This window comes from Trichomycterus rosablanca, chromosome 17, assembly GCF_030014385.1.
Source record: "Trichomycterus rosablanca isolate fTriRos1 chromosome 17, fTriRos1.hap1, whole genome shotgun sequence".
Classification (NCBI taxonomy): domain Eukaryota; kingdom Metazoa; phylum Chordata; class Actinopteri; order Siluriformes; family Trichomycteridae; genus Trichomycterus; species Trichomycterus rosablanca.
The window spans coordinates 23298606-23319525 of NC_086004.1; the positions used below are offsets into that span (position 1 = coordinate 23298606).

At 36.8% G+C, this 20920-nt stretch overlaps 1 protein-coding gene across 1 annotated transcript; it reads right to left on the bottom strand.

Annotated features, from left to right (window-relative positions):
* On the bottom strand, nucleotides 1-14151 carry wipf2a (WAS/WASL interacting protein family, member 2a). The gene is made up of 8 exons (XM_063012621.1): nucleotides 13836-14151; nucleotides 9559-9687; nucleotides 8249-8381; nucleotides 7494-7637; nucleotides 5446-6030; nucleotides 3771-3986; nucleotides 1745-1846; nucleotides 1-1180 (listed from the first exon to the last, which is right to left on the bottom strand). Exons 2-8 carry the CDS (start codon nucleotides 9616-9618, stop codon nucleotides 1137-1139), a joined length of 1284 nt encoding a protein of 427 aa, XP_062868691.1. The 5' UTR covers nucleotides 9619-9687; nucleotides 13836-14151; the 3' UTR covers nucleotides 1-1136.
* Between the last annotated feature and the right edge of the window lie 6769 nt (nucleotides 14152-20920).

Below are 20920 nucleotides of genomic sequence, written 5' to 3' on the forward strand. Positions count from 1 at the left end.
TTTTTCCCATAACCATTTTATTTAAAATTGTAACCCAACAGCCATACACAAACATACCAACAGTTCTGCCATGAACATATGGCAGCTCAGAGTAACTAATTAATTACATTTTAATGTTACATAACAATTACAACTTGCTGAGACAAACCTACAGAGATAAAAAAAAAAAAAAAATCACAGTTTTCCTCTGGCCACTTCCTGCCTACATGCAGGCAAACCATGAAAACAGAAATGTGGTTTACCTCCAGAAAATTAACCTTGTATTGTTATACAGTAAATAGTTATATTTATTTATATGTTTAATTCTCTATATTACAAAATTTTAAAATAGAAATCTTTTACTGCATATAATAGTGTATTATACAACATTTCAATTTTTCCATTAAAAAGACTAGTGTTAAATAAAAAAATAAACTGGTACCAGAAAAGTGATGGCAAAATTGAAGTCAAATCTTAAGGAAATTCACGGTTCTAGATAAAGTAAGTAGCACAGATAACACCACACATACACAAGCAGGCCATCCACACAAACATGGCAAGACCTACTGCAAATACTGTGGGTTTAGTGGCACTTTATTTGGTCTGTTCTAAACAAATATTCAAGATCTTTTGTGTTTAGGAGATGTCAGGTAAAGACATGTCAGTACAAAACTTCCCTTTTTTATTGATAGAAGTAATGTGTTTGCACCGTTTACAACAAAATGAAGTTGCTTAAAGAAAAATTGGATAATCTAAATATAGCTTATGTATTTTGGTTATTTAGAGTTAAACACAACACGATCATTTCGATTCACCATTCAGGAGCAGGTATCAGAACTGATCAGGATTATGGCACTGCACAGTTTTACAGGTCTACAGGTACGTCAGGCAGGAGCAGTTCAGAGATAATGTAGTGTTCCCTAATATTTATTCATTTAGGTCATTATATAAGTGTATAGGAATGTGTTTTTTGCATAGTTACAATTTATATGCAAATGTAAAAATTATAGTAATTCGATGTGCAAAAATTCATCTCTAAAAGTTTCTTATTATTTTAAGAAAAGGCTTACAATTCTCTTTACCTGAGAATATCTCAATACAGTTACTGAGTGCATGGGAATGGTTAAGGTTTAGGGATTTTCCTCCCTAAGTGGAGCTCATCTTCCAACAGGAGGCGCTGGAGGAGCTCCTCTCATCCCAGCTACAGAAAATAAATAAACAGAAGGGACAAGTCAGTATCAGTAGCACCAGAAACATGATGATGTTTAACCACTTGTTCAATGTGTTACCTGGAAAGCTAATTTCAATTTAAAATCCTACTTACAATGGTGTGAAAAAAACTCTGTATTTGTCTTTGTTCCAGTGTGTCTGTTGTGTTTTATCATTTGATATCATTCAAAAATAACTTTTTTGTAAACAAATTCATTCACCACATAACAGTTGCAATCAGAACAATTTAACACCTCCCACAAAAAAAAATTGCTGTAATTTAAATGACAAGAAAATGTTTGGTAGGTTAATGGGTCAATTACTTTTATGCAATGGTAATATGGGAGTTTCTGAAATGAATGAAAAATACCCATTGGCTTTTCCCGTTAGGGATCACCACAGAGGATCATTCACCCGCGCATGATTTGCCAGTTTTTTTTTAACACTGGATGACCCTTCTGATGGAGCCCTCCAACCCTCCAATCCAGGCTTGAGACTTGCTAATTAAACAAGATAATTGTGGCTTCCAATAATGTAGTTTTAAACTGGTTGTTACCTCCGTTGGTTTTGCTTGGATAGATTTTTGTGAACTGTCGGTACTCTTCTGGTGGTGGCAGGTCCTCTATAGGATGGAAGGAGTACTTGGACTCAAAGTCATCTGTACAGCAACAATCAGAAATGAAAACAGTTAAGACCTTAAGATACTTGAGGTATTTCTGAACAACAACAGGTCATTTCAGAAAGCAGAAGGTGTTTGGGGGAGGTTTTTTTTGGAACACTAAAAAAAGCTATTGAACAAATTGTGGCTACTAATGAAAAAGTTAAGTGTACTTTTATCTGCACATGACTAATAAACACACAGAAATTTGGTAACTTAATAACAGGCATCCATATTTCTCAGTCAATGACCAATACTGTAATGTTAATAGATGCACATACATAACTGCTTTTTCAATAATCACAGAGATTTGTTTTTCTGATCGCAGCACTGCAGCTGTGTTCCTGCTCTGTATTCAATCTTAAATAATCTCTGCATTCTGGGAATGTTGTCTATTGGTTTGCATAAAGAGGAACTACATGAGACATATTTGAATTCTTCAGAAATCATTTGAATGCTGTGGCATTTTCCAACACTGATATGCTTCACACTGTAGATAAGACTGCCAGTGCCCAATGTTCAAAGACATTGAGAATAGAACTAGAAATAGAACACACAATTTTAATTGTATATAATCTTTGGATTGCACAATGGCCCAGCTAATAAAGTGGACGCCACACAGCAACATGGATACTTGGGACTGGGCTCAATCCTCACCTTCACTAACTGTGTCTGAGAGTTTGTTGCTAATTTGTAGTTTTGTAGTCAAAAAACAAAAATTGATGTTAACTATTAAAATATGTGGATATTAAAGTCAAGTCGGTCCCAGAATAATATTAAATTTGGCCAAACCAACTGAAGCAAAGCAGTCAAAGCATTGTGCCAGAAGCTTTTTAGTGGCTATCAAAAAGTGACTGATTAGGGTGAAAAAAATAAGGAACATTTGATATACATGGAGAAAAAGAAATGACACCGTTATTCAATTCTAGCAAGTGATTTTAAACGAGTGTTGGCTTCCCAGAAACTTCAGTCTATGTCCATTCAGTCGTGTAATGTTTATGACAGCACAATCAGAAAAGACTGAACATGGATGGCTTTTAGGAAAAGGGTGGCCAAGAGACAGTCCCTTCCCTCCAATAGCAGTATGCATCTGGACAAACCACAAAAGGTTTGGAGCAAAATCATTTGGACTGATGAGGCAAGGCAGAGCTGTCTGTTTAACATGCACAGTGCCATGGTTGACAAAAACCAAACAATGCATATTACCACAAATACTTTTTTTAAATAAAAAGGCAAGCATTGTGATGGAAGGCTGTTGATATGAGCTTATTTTGCAGGCACCGGGACTGGGAACCATTAAGACAACAAATAACTTCAGAACAGAACTTCAGAGACAATTATGAGGCCAATTAAAAGTGGGTCATATAACGGGACAATTATTCCAAGCACACCTGCAAACCAACATATTAATGGCTGAAAAACGTAAAGACCTCAACCCCATTGAGATGTGGTAGTGGGATGTTACGAGAGCTGTGCATAAGCAAACATCCTCAAACATCAATAAACTAATACAATGTCATATATAGAAGTTGGTGAGGACCGCACAAATGTTATTTACGTCCTGATAAAACGTCCTTAGAACTCAGGGGCACTGTAGAACAATCAACCTCACAACATACAGAAGATCAGGGAAGTGGCTGGAAATGTCTTTGTACCAGATGCGACAGGACTCTTTCAGATGTTTTGTGCAGTTCAAGTCTCTGTGGGTCAGAGCTGTTTTAACAGCATATCAGACACATGGTCCTGACGTTCTGGCTGATCAGTGTGTATTGTATTTTAATATCTCATGAATGAGACCCAAATTTAAATAAAAAATGTCAGATATAGTCCGATTTTTAAAAGAGGAAAAAGATGAAACCCTCGGTGTGAATGTAATCACTCGATCTGTTAGAGAAGCTTTTTATATTTATTAACTCAGACTCACCAACAAACGCCTTGGACACAAAGTTGTGTCCGTTGCGGGGAGGTGGAGGCGGATGTGACGAGAGTAGGCGACTGGATGATGTGGGTGGTGGGGGCCTCACTCGGCTTGGTGGCTCAGAGTTTAATGGGGCTGCGCTGTGCATGCGCGATGGAGGTGGAGGAGGAGGAGGTGCTTCTCGAGTCCCATTTCGATGTGCAGAAGGGGGAATCTGGGGTGCTTTAATACACACAAATATAAATTATTTTAATAATATGAAATATTATTACTTTTAAACACTTAAAAACACTTTTAAATTGCCCCAAACTTCATAAAAATATCTATATAAATAATTAAATCCTCCTATTTGAATAAATGTTTCCTTTTAGCTGCTTCTGTTGGGAGTCACCACAGACCTGGAAGAAATCCCATGCAAACATAGAGAGAACATGCAAACTCCACACAGAAAGGACCCTGACCAACTTGCTGGGGAATCAAATTTAGCCCTTGATGATAGTATTACCTGCGCCACTGTGCTGCCACCACAACAACACACATGCCTCATTGTAAAGTTATTACTGAAAATAAGTTTACAGATGACTAGAAACTGGTTCAGTTTTGGCCTATCACTTTTGAAAAAGCTAATGCTATGCTAACTTTGAGCCAACACTAAATTTTTAAAAAGTATTTTATTAATGCATTTTCTCCCCTTTTTTCTCCCTTTTAGCGTGTCCAATTGCCCGATTGCGTCATGCTTCCTCTCCACCCATGCCGATCCCTGCTCTGATTGAGAAGAAGGAAGCTAACCCATGCCCCCTCCGACATTTGGGCAGCATGCCGTATGCATCTTATCACCTACACTTTGACGAGTGCAGTGCAGCTCAACACTGTGTACGGAGAGACACACCCTGACAGCACTCTTTTCTCATCTCTGTGCAGGTGCCATTAATCAGCCAGCAGAGGTCGTAATTGCATTAGTTATGAGAGAGAGACCCTATCCGGCTTAATCCCACCCATATATGAACAAGAGGCCAATCATTGTTCAAGTGGCTGTTCAGCCTAGCCGGCAGGCAGAGCTAAGATTCGATACGATATATTCGAGATCCCAGGTCTAGTTCCAGCGTGTTTTTACCGCTGCGCCACCTGAGCGGCCAACACTTTCTACATTTAATGTGTTACTAAGTTTTTTTTTTCTAAAACAACTGAGCACTACTGAAAATAGCTGAAGATTAAATAACAAACTAATAACCAGATACTGAAAGCTCCACTTGGTTTCTGTTTGAGCTGTAATGTTATTGCTATGCAATGCTAATGCTATTGGCAGCTAGCTTCACACCCTAAAATTTCACCTGCTTTTAGCAAGCCAAAGTGTAGACCATAAGTGTCCAGCTGTGTCCAGCTGCATACTGGACACTACATAAGTGGTGCAATAGTTAAACAGTACTGATGACATCATAAGTAGAGTATGAACAACTATTTATTTTTTTTATGCGTTGAAAAAGTTAAGCATGGATGTCATTTTAAGCTCTCAGGGAGGTAGTGGTTGGTTTTAATCAAAAAGCGTTTGTTGATATTGTCAGTGTTTAATAGTTTGATAAGATGCCAAATACTTGTTGGTTAATAGTTAACCATGAACTAATAATAATCGGTTATCAGTGAAAAAAATCTGCATCCCTAGTGAGAATAATGTTTGTGTTACCTTGTCTGCGTCCGGGAACGTCTCGAGACGGAGGCGGGGGTCGGTTGTTTTTCTGGACCTGCTGTAGCGGTGGAGGAGGTGGTGGGGCTTGGCTGCGAGCATTTCCATTTTGCCTCCTGTTCAGTGAGTTCCTTCTCTGTGGTAGCTCGGGAGGTGGATCGCCATCAGTCACTGAGGGGGGCTGTCGGTACGGAGGCGGGGGTGGAGGAGCAGAAGAAGCAGGTGGAGGACGAGATAAAGGGCTGCTCTTTGGCAGGATTGGTGATGGGGGAGGAGGGGCTTTGTTTGCATGCAGCGGTGGGAGGGGCTTCTCTCGGCCAGCAGCTCGGCTAGGGACCTGTTGCGGAGTGGGGGGAGTGTTGTTGCCACGTCTGTTGAATGGAGGAGGGGGAGGAGGTGCAGAGCTGTTGGGTTTTGCAGAACTGCTTCCGATGCTCGGTTTGGAGATGTCAGGCAGAGAAGGGCGGGGATTCCGAGATTGCTCGGGAGGAGAGGCACGTTCCTCATCAAATTGACTGCTGGGAACACGGGGCAGTGCTGGACGTGAACCAGGAGGCCGCAGTGCTGTTCTGCCAGCTGTGCTGTCTGTAAAGAGACACACCATTGATACTGCAGTCTGTTTTTTATTAAGGCAAACTAAATGAATGCAAGCTTCCGGTGTAAATAAATAAGCCCTGAAAAGAGCAGATAAAGAGTAATATCACTATTCACTACTAAGAATGTTAATTATTAACCAATAAAAAGATCTAATGGTTTGAATTTGAATTGGGAGTGGAGCTACTACTATCTCACACATACGATTCAGCAGTCTGAACTCTCAATGCATGGCTTGTGACACACCCTGACCCACCCTTAATGTACATGCGCCAGTTCTGTTTACATACACGCCCGAAGTGAGTGCTGCTGTTTTAACCCAAACAGAAAAAAACTTTTTTTCCCTACAATGATTTGGATATTTTACATCATGCTCCAATATAAAGCTGAAACATGAAGTACAAGCTTTTCAGTTTGGGCAGCTTAGTTAAGTTTGCAGTTTTAAGATTAGTTTGATTTTATATCTTATATGCTGTCATGTCTAAACAAAATTAAAACAAGGTTACAAAAGTGCTTTTGGTTAACCAAATGTTTCAGTTACATAAAAAAGCATGAAACATGATGGCAAGTCCTAGTACATCAGACAAATTTCAAATCTGTTTAGTCTGACCATAATACAAATGATCTTAATCTTAAGTAATTTTTTAAGTAAAAAAGAGTATTGTTGTTTATGGTAATCCCTTTATGGAAATCCCTTAGGAAAATGAACGCAAGGGCATTCATGTAGAAGTGATTTTGAAATAAAAGCATGTTCTGCATATTCTTTTTTTATAACTATCCCAAGTGAATAACAGATTTGTGCAACTAGATTGCACGGTAGCTGGTGTGAAAAACAATTATCTAAACAATTATCTGTTTTACCACTTGGGAAACAAACAGTAATCCTATTCAGCTTAGGTACTAACAAAATCCAAACTGGAACAAAACTGGGAAAAAACACAGCAGTAGGACCACAGACACCACAGATAAATACTATTAAACTGCTTTAACAAAAAAATTAAGACCTGTACCTCTGCGTTACGGATTATCTTTTTGGTCTGAAGAATTTTAAACACTTTATGGTTAATTATTTCCTCACTTTTATGGCAGCTGTAAAACACTGCACTTTAAGCAGAGTGCAATTAGCAGACAGAACCAAGCTCAGATTGCAGGGCGTAAATTTCAGAGAGTTTGCGAGTGCAAGTGATTTGAGCCACACCATCTCACCTTTGTATGTGAAGCTCTGAGACTAAATAATTAATCAATTAATAAAACAGAAGTCAAATGCAAAAACATCTAAAGTAATCTTTGTGACTGGCAGTTAGAAATGCATTTGAAGTACAATAAAAAATCTATTATCGACAGCCGATAGTTAATACATTAGCGACGATTGTAGTTTACAAATACAGCAGGTTACTAGAAAAGAAAAACAGTGCTGAAGATGCCTAAAAAGTGTAAAGGACCTTATAATCTACCTCCCAATGAACGGAGTTTGGGCACACCACCACTAAACAGGCCTCCCATTGACATTGGTCCAGAACTGCCACCAAAGCCGCCGCCACCTCCTCCACCGCCTCCTCCTCCGCCTCCTCCTCCACCGCCTCCTCCTCCTCCAGATTCTAGGAAAACACACACAAACAAACAACAATTTAATGATTTAAACTAAAATGCAGGTCGGTCAAACATCGGTATTGTGTGCTAGGGCATCATAATACACCATTCATATCCAGAAGAGCATGGCTGGACTTCTTCTACAAATAAGAACCTATTATTCCTTTTATAATAATATTATATATAATATTATTATACTTGATCAGAAATTTGTCAGCCAATCAAAGGTACCCCTTAAAGTAACAGCAGTAATAAAACAAGGACTGTGTCTTAAACCACACACAACCATGCTATACAGTATGTCAAATTCTCCACCAGTGCTACCAGTGTTGACACTATCTAAGTATAAACAGTTCTGGTGAGAATAGTATGTCACCAGAAAACAGGCCAGTTGTGTCCAGAGTGTAGAAAAATTATAAAGTAAGAGGTAAAAATCTCCAGACTACAAAGGGAAACTGTGTGTGCCTGCTTTTTGCTAGGACACATGAGCTTAATCCTAGTTGTTCAGTAAAGTCTGAGCTGTTGTTTTGCTTTGTTAAGGATTAAACTTGCTGGTCAAACACTAATGATATGTCAACAGTAAATACTTAGGACAGTGTGGCTTATTGTAGTAACATACTCTCAAGTATGGGTGCACTTCTGTCATTGACAGCTCCGACTTTTTTCAGCCTTGTCCCATTGCATATGTCTGACAACAGGGCTCCTCTTCCTTTAGCTTCATCACGAGAGCGCTTCGGTGGGGTAGTGTTTGCCTGTAAAAAGAATAAATTTGTAATAATAGTTTTTATATTTAAAACAGTTATATCTGTTTATAAAATTGTAAAATTAAAATTTGAACACAATGTTATTAAAATGGATATAATAAGCTTTTCTTTGTCAAAGTCTAAATGTTCTGACGCTTCCTGGAAACACTGGTTGCAGGCAGGAAACCCATGAATAGGGTCCTGAATTTTCCACAACCTTACACAGCACACAACTCGCAACACGCATGTATGCATCTATTATAAACTGTCACATGCATCAACTGCTTCTTAATAACAAATGTAAGATCTGAAAGATATTCACAACCACTAAAAGCACATTTAATAAAAAAAACCTTATTGCATAGAAACTGTCTTGTAGACGTTTAAAACTTTTAAACTTCCTGTGCTCGCACAACATAACATGGTAAACTGAACCACTTTTTAATATTTGTGAACATCATTTGATCAGCTGTAGGTAGGTAGGTAGCTGGGATTTATTGCCACGTCAGCACGATTACGGCTATATACGTGGCATGTTGAGTTTTTGTTTCATATAAGGTTAAAAACGTTTGTAGAGCTTTGTACTCCCATCGTTTCTTTTATTATATAAGGTGTTCTAGTTTGACGTGTGTTAGGTCATTTTGTATTTTCCCTGGTGAGGTCTTTTCGAAGAGGTCTTTGATGCTGTCTGCACAGAAGTGTTGCTGTCTTTGTCGCTGCAGGCTAGGGCATTCAATAAGTATATGTTTAACTGTCAGGGTGATCAGCTGTACCATGTAATGTCAAACCTTAGGAACAAAAGATTTAAAATAATATAAATATTTTTAAAGCTGCCTATTTCATACATAAAATCATGCCAATCCACTTTATTCTGAATTTAAATAATTAAATGACACTTTTCAATAGTGTACCTCGCCTGTATTGAGTCAGGGCTGTTGCAGCACCTAATATTTTTGTTTTTCCATAAACAAAGTATAATATAATCTCATAAATGTAAGAAAAAACTAAAAGATTGTGAAGAAAAACAACAAAATTAGACACAAATCACCACAATGACTAATGTAACATGTGAATGATCCTCAGTGAATAGGACTGCAGCTAAATAAATCCTTGAACACTGATGAATAAAATGACAATTTGTATTATGTTTGAGAATCTAAGGTTAATTCTCTGGATTGCGGTTTACCTGGCTAAGGGTAGGGGGAGGTGGAGGTCCAGGGGGTGGTGGGGGAGGAGGAATCGGCATATTGTTGGTTTCCTGAGAGCGCCAACCCTAACCTTAATGTCAGCAGTTGTCTTTCTGCTCCCAAAAGCTCTGCAAAACAAAACAAACAAACAAACAAACAAACAAACAAACAAACAAACAAACAAACAAAAAAAAACAAAAAAAAAAAAAGTTGGCCAATGATTGCAGTTTTAGTACCTGTGAATAAGGAATTGTAAAATAAAATAAAACATAATAAGCTTTACTTTAACAACAAGTAACAACATTCAGATGGTATTGAACTTCTTGCAACTGCTAGCGCCGAACAAAACCGGTCAGATAGGCGTTTACTGTAAGCAGAATGCTGCTGTTCCTTAATCCCTTTATTTTCCTTACAGCCTCACATACACCCCAAAATATTTAAGTAAGTTGTAATCAAACAACTCCCCATCTCTCGCTCATACACCTGTGACAGGTCTACAGATATGAATGATACAAACCTTAGTCAATTTTAAACGGAATGTTGTTAAACAGGATTAAGAGCAACCAAACAGGTGAGTCGAAACTGAGATCGAATCAGTCCTGTGTCTTATATGCATTTAAAATAAGTACATCTGCATTCAGTTCCCTTTTATTTGATTTAAAAAATGGTTAGGAGTAGTCATTTTTTATAATTGATAATGCACAACATGCATCATCATTTAATATAATTCCTACAGATTTTCAAATAGTGAAAATTAAAGATTTCTTATATACCTCATTTGGTATTTATTACACTAATGACTTTATTAAACAGCAGTGGACACTGATGACACTGATAATGATGTAAGAAAATCCAGCATCATATTGTTATATCACTCAGCCCAGCATCTGATCCCCAAGTTTTCACAAATCTGTCCATACCAATTATCAAATCTTTTGAAAAAAAGGACATAGTTCTGATTTATATGAACAACTTTTATAGTGTTTTATGTTGTATGATTTTTTAAAAATAAATTAAAAAGGGTAAATAATTTCAAATACTTACACATATTCTTACATGAACCTGAAAACAAACACATTCTGTAAACCATAATTACATTTTAGTTATAAAAAGTTATCCAAAGCACTTGTCTGTCACTTAACTGGTTCCATCTCTGTTAGCAGCAATGAAAAATAAACTTTCCATAATTGTTTGTTTGTTTGTTTGTTTGTTTATTAGGATTTTAACGTCATGTTTTACACTTTGGTTACATTCATGACAGGGATGGTAGTTACTCATTACACAAGATTTATCAGTTCACAAGTTTATATCAAACAGTCATGGGCAATTTTGTGTCTCCAAGTCACCTCACTTGCATATCTTTGGACTGTGAGAGGGAACCGGAGCACCCGGAGTAAACCCACGCAGACACGGGGAGAACATGCAAACTCCACACAGAAAAGACCTGAACCGCCCCACCTAGGGATTGAAGCAAAGACCTTCTTGCTGTGAGGCGACAGTGCTACCCACTTAGCCACCGTTCCGCCCCTTTCCATAATTGATAATAGACTTTTACACTGTGGAGGAAATTTAGACCACCATTCTTTACATAACTGTTTTAATCAGACACACTGCTAAGTTTCAGAAATTAGATATGTGTTTAGTGCAGGTCTCACTACATAATTTCTGTAATGTTTAAGTTAGGACCTCACTAGCTAATCAGTTAAAACTACACAGAATTAAACCTATTTCTATCAAACTCAAGCCCCATTTGAATTCTGATTTAATTCACATTTCTAGGCATTTAACAAAACACACACAAAAGACAGATATTTAACATTTCACCTTATCAACTCTTAGTTTTGTTTAATTATAATTATGGGTTATTTTCTATACGGATACCTACAACACATTCTAAAACAAATGGAGACCAGGTAATGTAAACGAGTTTGTGGAATGTAGTGTTGTTGCACCATTCTACTGGGCATCACTGCTTACCCAAACATCATCTGTATGAAAAAGTCAGAAAAAATAGCTGACATCTTATCACAAAAGTCAATGTCTAAGGTATGCAAAACAATGTCTAGATTAGCCAGAGAAATGTTGTATTAGCTTGTATTAGCCTGTAGACTAATAAAGTAAAACTGAAACTCTTTTACCACAATCAACAAAGTTAAATTAAAAGAAAAAAAGCAAGTACAGCATTAGATGAAAGGAACACCTTGCCAACTTCCCAACTGCATGTGGAAAAACAAATTTGGTTTGGGGTGGTGTGGTGTGGCATCCAGTAGCACAAGAAATAATTAATAGATAAATAATGAATTTACAAACCCCATTTCCGTTTGTACAATGCAATTACTGAAAGAATCTGAACATTTTCATTCTAATGTGTTGACTTACCACTTAATTGTATTTTGATTAGTAAAAAAACTAAATTCAACAAAGGATCCGTCTATGCAAGCAAAAATAGGTTTGGCTGACCACTTCATGAGAGAATTGTCAGTCAGTTCAAAAATTCAGTCAGTCATTTGAGAACATTTCTCAATGCAAGAAAGCAAATAATTTAGGCCTTTTGTTATAATGTATAAACTGTAAAAAAAAAAGAAAAAAAAAGATTAATCCCAAAAAGGTTAAATGTTTGTGACCTTCAAGACATTGGACAGCATTGAATGACAAACCATCATGCTACTGATATAAACAGAGCCACACAAGCTTGGGAGTATTTTAAAAAAACATTGTCACTAAACACAGTCTACCTCTGCATCATGAAATGCGCCCAGTAACTCTATTAGGCAAAGAGAAATCAAGTCTATGCAGAAACGCTGCCAAGTTATCTTGGCCTAAGCTCAACTAAGATTAATTAAGAGAGAGTAGAAACCTGTGCCGTTGTCGCACGAGTCCACATTTCAGCACGTTGAGCTGTCTTTGCCAAAAGCGAAATGGACCATTCACACTGTTATCAGCGAACCAATATCTGTCATGGCATGAGGAAGTGTATCAGTGCCCATGGCGTTGCTGACTTGCATATGTGTAAAGGTACCATTGACATGGAGGTCTGTGGGTAGATTTTAATCAAGCTGTGCCTGAAAGACTGCTCAAGAATATATCTGAACTAGATACATTCTGAAGGAAAGCATGTGCAAAATTTCAGATAACAAAAAAAACAAATAGCTGACACCTGGGGGTATGACTAACTACTTAATTATTATGGTCCACTTTTTTGCATATTTCAGTTACAAGTAAGTTTATCAAAAACAAAGTAACTGTACATTTTTAATGTTATAACATGTTTATTATGCACCGCAAATTTGGTTTACTTCACATGTACATGTTCACATGTGAGATCCTCAAAAAATTAAGTAAAATTGCAGTTGCTGGAATGTTGGTAAAAATGTGGATGACAAATGAAGACAGATCGGACCAGTTTTGCATTTCAAACATATTTTAAATTTTTCAAAACCTCTAACTTAAAGTATTAACTATTTATGGATTTAAATAAAAAAAGCATTTTTTTACATTAATCAAACATCAGAACTCTCAGAAATGACAGGAGAATCAGGCAGATTGTCTTGCTTGTTCTTTAGGAGTTTGATTTCCATGACAGCCTCATTCCATAACATGAACAAGGAAATTGCTTAGCAGATAATATTTGCAATATTTGTTGTAAATATAAATTTACAAAAGGTATCAAAAATTTAAACTTGCACGCCAATTAACTGACTAGAGTTTAGATACAATAATACAGCAATATGAAGTAAAAACAATGACAGGCTGTTTGATCACCTGATTTCAAGGCTTTTTCAAGACATATTCTTGAAAACTACTGGTGGTGTTTTTTTTAAGATACTAAATGTACTTTTCCTTGTCACTGGGTTCCTCCCAGTATCCTTTACCTGGAAAAGTAACTGTAGGGCACCTTTACAATTCTTTTAGGATACACATATGAAACTTTATTACCTCTGTCATTTTAGTCAGTTAAGTAGCAGTAAATACACCTTACCAGATAAAAGATACACACATTATATATATATATATATATATATATACACACACAATGTATATCCAGTACATTTAAAAAAGTGTGCAGAAGTTACATTTCAGTTCAAGCTAAAACTTATTAATCTACACTCAGTTACACTGCAGTTTAGGCTGAGCTGAGCAGCGTTCAGTGTATTTAAAAATAAAATTGACAGTTTTGTACCACAAAAACTATTTAGCTTATTTGTTTTTCCTTTTGCATTGTGAAAACAGTTTGACAGTCATATGTGTATATGTGCATTCTTAAAGTATATCTTACCTTTGGCTACTGAGGACTTCGTGTCTCCAACCGCATTGAAATAAACAGGCTTTAATCACAAAGTTTAGCTAATATTAAACCTACTGACCACTCAAAACTCATAATCAGCCTGAACTAATTGAACGCAGCTTCATGGTATTTACTTGTCAGCAGGGCACGACAACACGAAAAAATACAGGATTAATCCGACGAAACTATAGATTCAAACTAAAGGCTATAAAAATAAATAAAGTAAGTGACAGTGTTCAATAAACACTTTAAAATCTCAGTCGAGTTTAACTTTCCGTGCAGTAAAGTGTACCAGGGCCGCGCTTTCTCCAGGGCTTCACTTCAGCTAGCGCTAAGAAACACGGAAGTCTACGAAGCCTACAAAATGGTGGCAGATGGCCGAATGCCTCCGATTAAAACCGAAAGATGTTTGTAATTTTAGCCACACTGGAACTAACAACTAGCTTCAAAAAGAGTAATTATACTGATAAAGTGTCATTTAGATTGGAATAGAGCAACTAATAAATATATTAATTTGTCATTTATTAATTAATTAATTAGTAGTTAGTTAGTTAGTTAATTCCTCAGTATAATCTGTCTGCACTTTTCACAAGAACAGCATTTAAAGGTGCAGCCAGTAATTTTTCAATAAGAAAATATTTGGTGACATATAAAAAAAAACCCAAAATTGTAGGACACCTTTTTTTTTTTATATTTCTCTTGTTCCACAACCCCAAATCAGAAAAGGGACAGTATGGAAAATGCAATTAAAAACCACAATGTTTAGACAGTATAAACCCAAGATATTGCATGTTTTGTCTGGTCAACTTTATTTCATCTGTTAACATACATCCATTCCTGCATTTCAGGCCTGCAACACATTCCGAAAACATTGGGACAGGGACAATTCAGGTCTAGTAAAGAGGTGACGTCAAAATGTGAGTGTAATCCAGATTTGGTACGAAAGCAGTATCCACAAAAAGCTCTGAGGAGCAAAGATGGGCAGAGGATCTCCAGTTTATTGAAATGTTTAAACCAATGTTACTGAAGAAGGACTGGAAGGGATGTGCATATTTCTACAATGCATAATATTATTAAACAATTTAAAATTTTAGTACGTAAAGAGCAAGGGTGCAAGCATAAGCTTATTTCAAATCCCTCAGATACCATTAAGGACCATGACAGTCATTTATCAATAGCTTATACAACCAAATGAGCAAAACATTACTTTGGAAAATATTTGTCAAGCACTACATTACAGAGTTACTTTCACAAACCTTATGTTTACCATGTCTAGAAGCGGCGTCAAGTTCTCTGGGCTAAAAGCATCTGGGATGGACCATCACACAGTGGAAACATGTATTGTGGTCAGATGAATCAGTATTTTAGATTTGTCTGTCATGGTAGAGGTTTGTGCCAGTGCCCTTGGCAAAGGTAATTTTTACACTTCTGTGATGGCAACATTAATGTAGAAAAGTACAAAAGATGCCTTCAAGATGACAACTTTTCCTGGGAGAAGAGAGTACAGGTACTGGACTGGCCTGTCTGCAGTCCTGTCGCCAATATAGAATGTGTGGAGAATTTTGAAATGAAAAATGACACAACAACAACCCTGTTCTGTTGCACACCTTAAGACGTGTTTGCAGAAAGAATGGGACAAAATAACAACTGAAAAAATTATTTGCTTTATTGGTCTCCTCTGTGCCAAAACATATTTTAAGTGTTGTAAGAAGAAATGTAAATGTTACAAAGTGCAAATGCTTTTCTATAATAACTTTTTTGGAATGTGTTGCAGGCCTGAAATACATGAGTGGATGTATATTATCAAATGAAATTAAGTTGACCAGACAAAACATGAAATATATTGGGTCCATACAGTCTGCAGGTGAATAAAAGTCAAAGTAAATGTAAAGTGAATCTATGCAGTGTATTTACACCATATGACTATTCCTGTTGACAACATTTAGAACACCTCTGGGATAAACTGGGAAGCATAAAGGCCTGACCTTTCAAATGCTCTTTTGACTTAATGGGCACAAGTCTTATACACTCCAATATATTATGAAAAGCCTTTACAGATTAGTGGCTGTTACAGCTGCAAGGGGGTTTCATATGAATGCCTGTAGTTTTGGTCAGGTGTTCTTGCTGTTTGCCATATTATTATTATTATTATTATTATTATTATTATTATTATTATTATTATTAATTATTATAATTATTATAATTATTATTATTATTATTATTATTAATTATTATAATTATTATAATTATTATTATTATTATTATTATTATTAATCATCTTGTTATTATTAATTGCTGTAAAGTCAATACCAACTCCTGGCAACCATACGGATAGTGTTTCTCCAGAACATCCTGTCTTCTGTTGGAGTCCTCAGGCTTTTTAATGGCATGTTCATTAATCCACTAATTGTATCTTGTTCATTTTACTCTTTTACCTAAGCATAATTGTCTTTTCCAATAAATTGTTTCTCATAATGTGTCAAAAATAAGATAGTTGGCCATATAGTGTTAAATACCTTATGTAATAAGTCATTGAGGCGTAGTTGTTTCATAGTGGTCTTTTCAGTCAATGAATGGGGTTAAGGACTAACTTCAAAGTGCACCTACATAGGAGGTGTTTCTAAAAAAGTGTACATTCATAAATGTTTTGTGTTTGTTGCAATAAACACAGCAAGGATTTTAATTAAAATATTTACTTAAATATTATACAGCAAAACATAATAAAAAATATTGTCCAATAGCATTAAATAAGTACAAGATACTTCTATAATACATTCACACATAGTGCATATGTTAAAGGAGAAAATTGGAAGCATACAGCCTGATGAACAATATTTATATTAATTAAAAAAGAGAAGATTTTCTGGCATTTACACATTTAACAGGTACATAAAACACTATTTACAAAAAAAAAAAAAAATGAATATGTCCAATACATATCTGATCTACAGACAAAAATATACAATTAAATCTTCATTATAACCCATACAGTTCTACACTTTGAGAAGTCTCCAGGTTCAGTAGTGCAAACACTATTTTTCTTGTAAGTGTTAGCCCCACTAAGCAAATAAACAAAATGTTAAGACATAAGTGTGAACAAAAAGTGCTGTATTATACACACAAATACACACAAATAATGTTTACACAAGATTCATAAAATACTAATAATAATCTTCAGTACGAGAAAGTAACCATTTTGCAAACTGTTTTAACTGTACATTGGAAATTTAACCAAAATGAACACGATCCTTGTCTTCTTCATTGTAATTGCCTGTCAAATTAATGTTAGTAATTTTAACTTTGACCCTTTTAAGCTCTGTTTTGGTACTTCAAGTTCCATGCCTGATGCAAACAATTCCAAGTCTTTGATTTTCATACTACCATTTGATGAATCTCTTTGCCAGTGACTTTCCATGTTAGATTTTAAAAGGCCACTACTGGCTGATGGGATGCTCACATCAATATCGGGAGATCTCACATCTAGATTTGGGCCTCTCATGTCATATGCAGGACGAGTTAAATTCATGTTTGAGTCATCAATTTCTCCACTGAAATCTGTTCCTGTTGGAAAACCTCCTGAAAGGCCAAATTTGGGTACTTTTACATTTCCAGCAAAAGCATTAAGGTCAAAGTTTGATGTTTCAAAGTCAGCCATTGGCCCTTTAATTTGACCTTTAGGGCTATTTACATTTATTGGTGGAACTGAGAAGCTTGTTGAATTGATCTCATTCTTCATTTGTAGACCTGAATGACCCATTTCAGGTAACTTTACTTTAGATCCTGAGAGTCCTAAATCAGGCATTTGCATTTTTAGTTTTCCTGATGGTAGGTCCATGTCTGGAGGTGTAAAGCTGGTTTTGGGGTCTTTAAAACCAAAATTGGGACTATTTATGCTAATTCCAGGGGCATCAAATTCTGTAACCTCAACACTAGTTGGCACATTGAATTTACTTTTAGGAATGCCTACATTTACTTCTGGGGTTGAAAAGTCCGTTGACTCAAATTCTCCCCTAAACCTAGGTGAAGATAGATCAATCTCAGGTACCTTCATTTTAGGAACTGATAGTCCAACATCAGGAATCTTAAACTTGGACTTGTTTACGTCGCTTGGTGGCAAGTCCATGTCTGGAAGTGTAATACCTGTTGTGGGAAATTTAAGACTAGATTTTCCTGCATTCATATCTATATTAGGAGTTTTAATTGCAGTATTCAGTTTGGGGGTTGCCAGTGTAAAATCTGGCCCATCTAGGTCTCCTTTAAAGTCCATGCCAGGACCCGCGAGGTTCAGATTTGGTGTTTTTATTTTGGGCATTTTAAGTTTTCCTGTAGGAGTATCAATGTCAAAATCAGGGCTTTTTAAATCTAGTTTTGGCCCTTTCATATTAACTCCAGGTAAGGACACATCCAGGTCTGGTGAATTTAAGCCCCCCTTAATACTGGGGCCTTTAAGGTCTGGTAGTTTAGGCATTTTCAGTTTTCCTGGGGCACCATCAATGTCAAAATCTGGTGTATTGATGTCAAGTTTTGGTGCTTTAAGACTAGGTACATTCATTTTACTTTTAGGGATATCTACATTTAACTGTGGGGCTGTAAGGTCTGGTGAATTTAAGTCTCCCTTGATTTTAGGAAGTGAAAGATCCACCTCAGGTGTCTTAGGTGCTGAGAATCCTATTTTCGGTAACTTAAACTTGGACATAGTTGATTTACCAGATGAAATGTTTGGGAGTGTCAGACCTTTGACATCAGCTTTAGGTCCATCAATGTCAATGTCAGGAACTCTAACATCAGCATTAAATTTAGGAGAGGACATGCTCAAATCCGGTCCTTTTAAGTCTGCTTTTAGATTAGGGTCAAGTCCTTTAACACCTGGAATGCTTAATGTTGGTGTTTTCACTTTGGGCATTTTAAGTTTTCCTGTACGACCATTAATGTCAATATCAGGGGAGCTTAAATCTAGTTTTGGCCCTTTTAAATCAGCTTTAGGGATGGACAAATTCATGTCTGGTGAAGCTATTCCTCCCTCAATTTTAGGGCCTTTGAGATCTGGCATTGTCAGTTTTCCTGTGTGACCATCCATGCCAAATTTGGGTGCTGTTATATTAAGCGCAGGTTCCTTAAGAGTGGGCACTTTCATCTTACCTGTGGGTACATCCATATTTACCTGTGGCGCTGAGAGGTCTGGTGATTTAAGCTCTCCTTTCATTTTAGGAAGTGAAAGATCCATTTCTGGTGCCTTTACTTTTGGTCCAGAGAATCCAAAACTAGGAAACTTAAACTTGGGCATTTTTGATTTACCCGAAGGTAAGTTCATGTTGGGGAGTGTAGGACCTTTAACATCAATGTCAGGCACATTAACATCAGTATTAATTTTAGGTGCGGACAAGTTGAAATCTGGTCCTTTTAAGCCCCCTTTGACATTAACGTCAGGTCCATTAAATCCTTGCAGGCTTAAGTTTGGTGTTTTCACTTTGGGCATTTTGAGTTTTCCAGAAGGACCATCAATGTCAATATCTGGGGATTTTAAGTCTAGTTTTGGTGCTTTTAAATCAGCTCTAGGCATGGACAGATTAACATCTGGTGAATCTATTCCTCCCTTCATGTTTGGGCCATTGAAATTTGGGCCTTTCAAGTCTAGGTCGGGTCCTTTAAAACCTGAAAGGCTAAATTTGGGTGTTTTCATTTTGGGCATTTTGAGTTTTCCAGAAGGACCATCAATGTCAATGTCTGGAGATTTCAAGTCTAGATTTGGTCCTTTTAAATCAGCTCTAGGCATGGACAGATTAACATCTGGTGAATCTATTCCTCCCTTAATGTTTGGGCCCTTGAAATCTGGGCCTTTCATGTCTAGGTCAGGTCCTTTAAAACCTGAAAGGCTAAATTTGGGTGTTTTCATTTTGGGCATTTTGAGTTTTCCAGAAGGACCATCAATGTCAATATCTGGGGATTTTAAGTCTAGTTTTGGTGCTTTTAAATCAGCTCTAGGCATGGACAGATTAACATCTGGTGAATCTATTCCTCCCTTAATGTTTGGGCCATTGAAATCTGGGCCTTTCATGTTTAGGTCAGGTCCTTTAAAACCTGAAAGGCTAAATTTGGGTGTTTTCATTTTGGGCATTTTGAGTTTTCCAGAAGGACCATCAATGTCAATATCTGGGGATTTTAAGTCTAGTTTTGGTGCTTTTAAATCAGCTCTAGGCATGGACAGATTAACATCTGGTGAATCTATTCCTCCCTTAATGTTTGGGCCATTGAAATCTGGGCCTTTCATGTTTAGGTCAGGTCCTTTAAAACCTGAAAGGCTAAATTTGGGTGTTTTCATTTTGGGCATTTTGAGTTTTCCAGAAGGACCATCAATGTCAATGTCTGGAGATTTCAAGTCTAGATTTGGTCCTTTTAAATCAGCTCTAGGCATGGACAGATTAACATCTGGTGAATCTATTCCTCCCCTAATTGTTGGGCCCTTGAAATCTGGGCCTTTCAGGTCTCCCTTCATGTTTAGGTCAGGTCCCTTAAAACCTGAAAGGCTAAATTTTGGTGTTTTCATTTTGGGCATTTTGAGTTTTCCAGAAGGACCATCAATGTCAATATCTGGGGATTTCAAGTCTAGTTTTGGCCCTTTCAAATTAGCTTCAGGCATGGACAGATTAACATCTGGTGAATCTATTCCTCCCTTAATTGTTGGGCCCTTGAAATCTTGGCCTTTCAGGTCTCCCTTCATGTTTAGGTCTGGTCCTTTAAAACCTGAAAAGCTAAATTTTGGTGTTTTCATTTTGGGCATTTTAAGTTTTCCAGAAGGACCATCAATGTCAATATCTGGGGATTTCAAATCTAGTTTAGGTGCCTTTAAATCAGCTTTAGGCATGGACAGGTTAACATCTGGTGAATCTATTCCTCCCTTAATTGTTGGGCCCTTGAAATCTGGGCCTTTCATGTCTAGGTCAGGTCCTTTAAAACCTGAAAAGCTAAATTTTGGTGTTTTCATTTTGGGCATTTTGAGTTTTCCAGAAGGACCATCAATGTCAATATCTGGGGATTTCAAATCTAGTTTTGGTGCTTTTAAATCAGCATTAGGCATG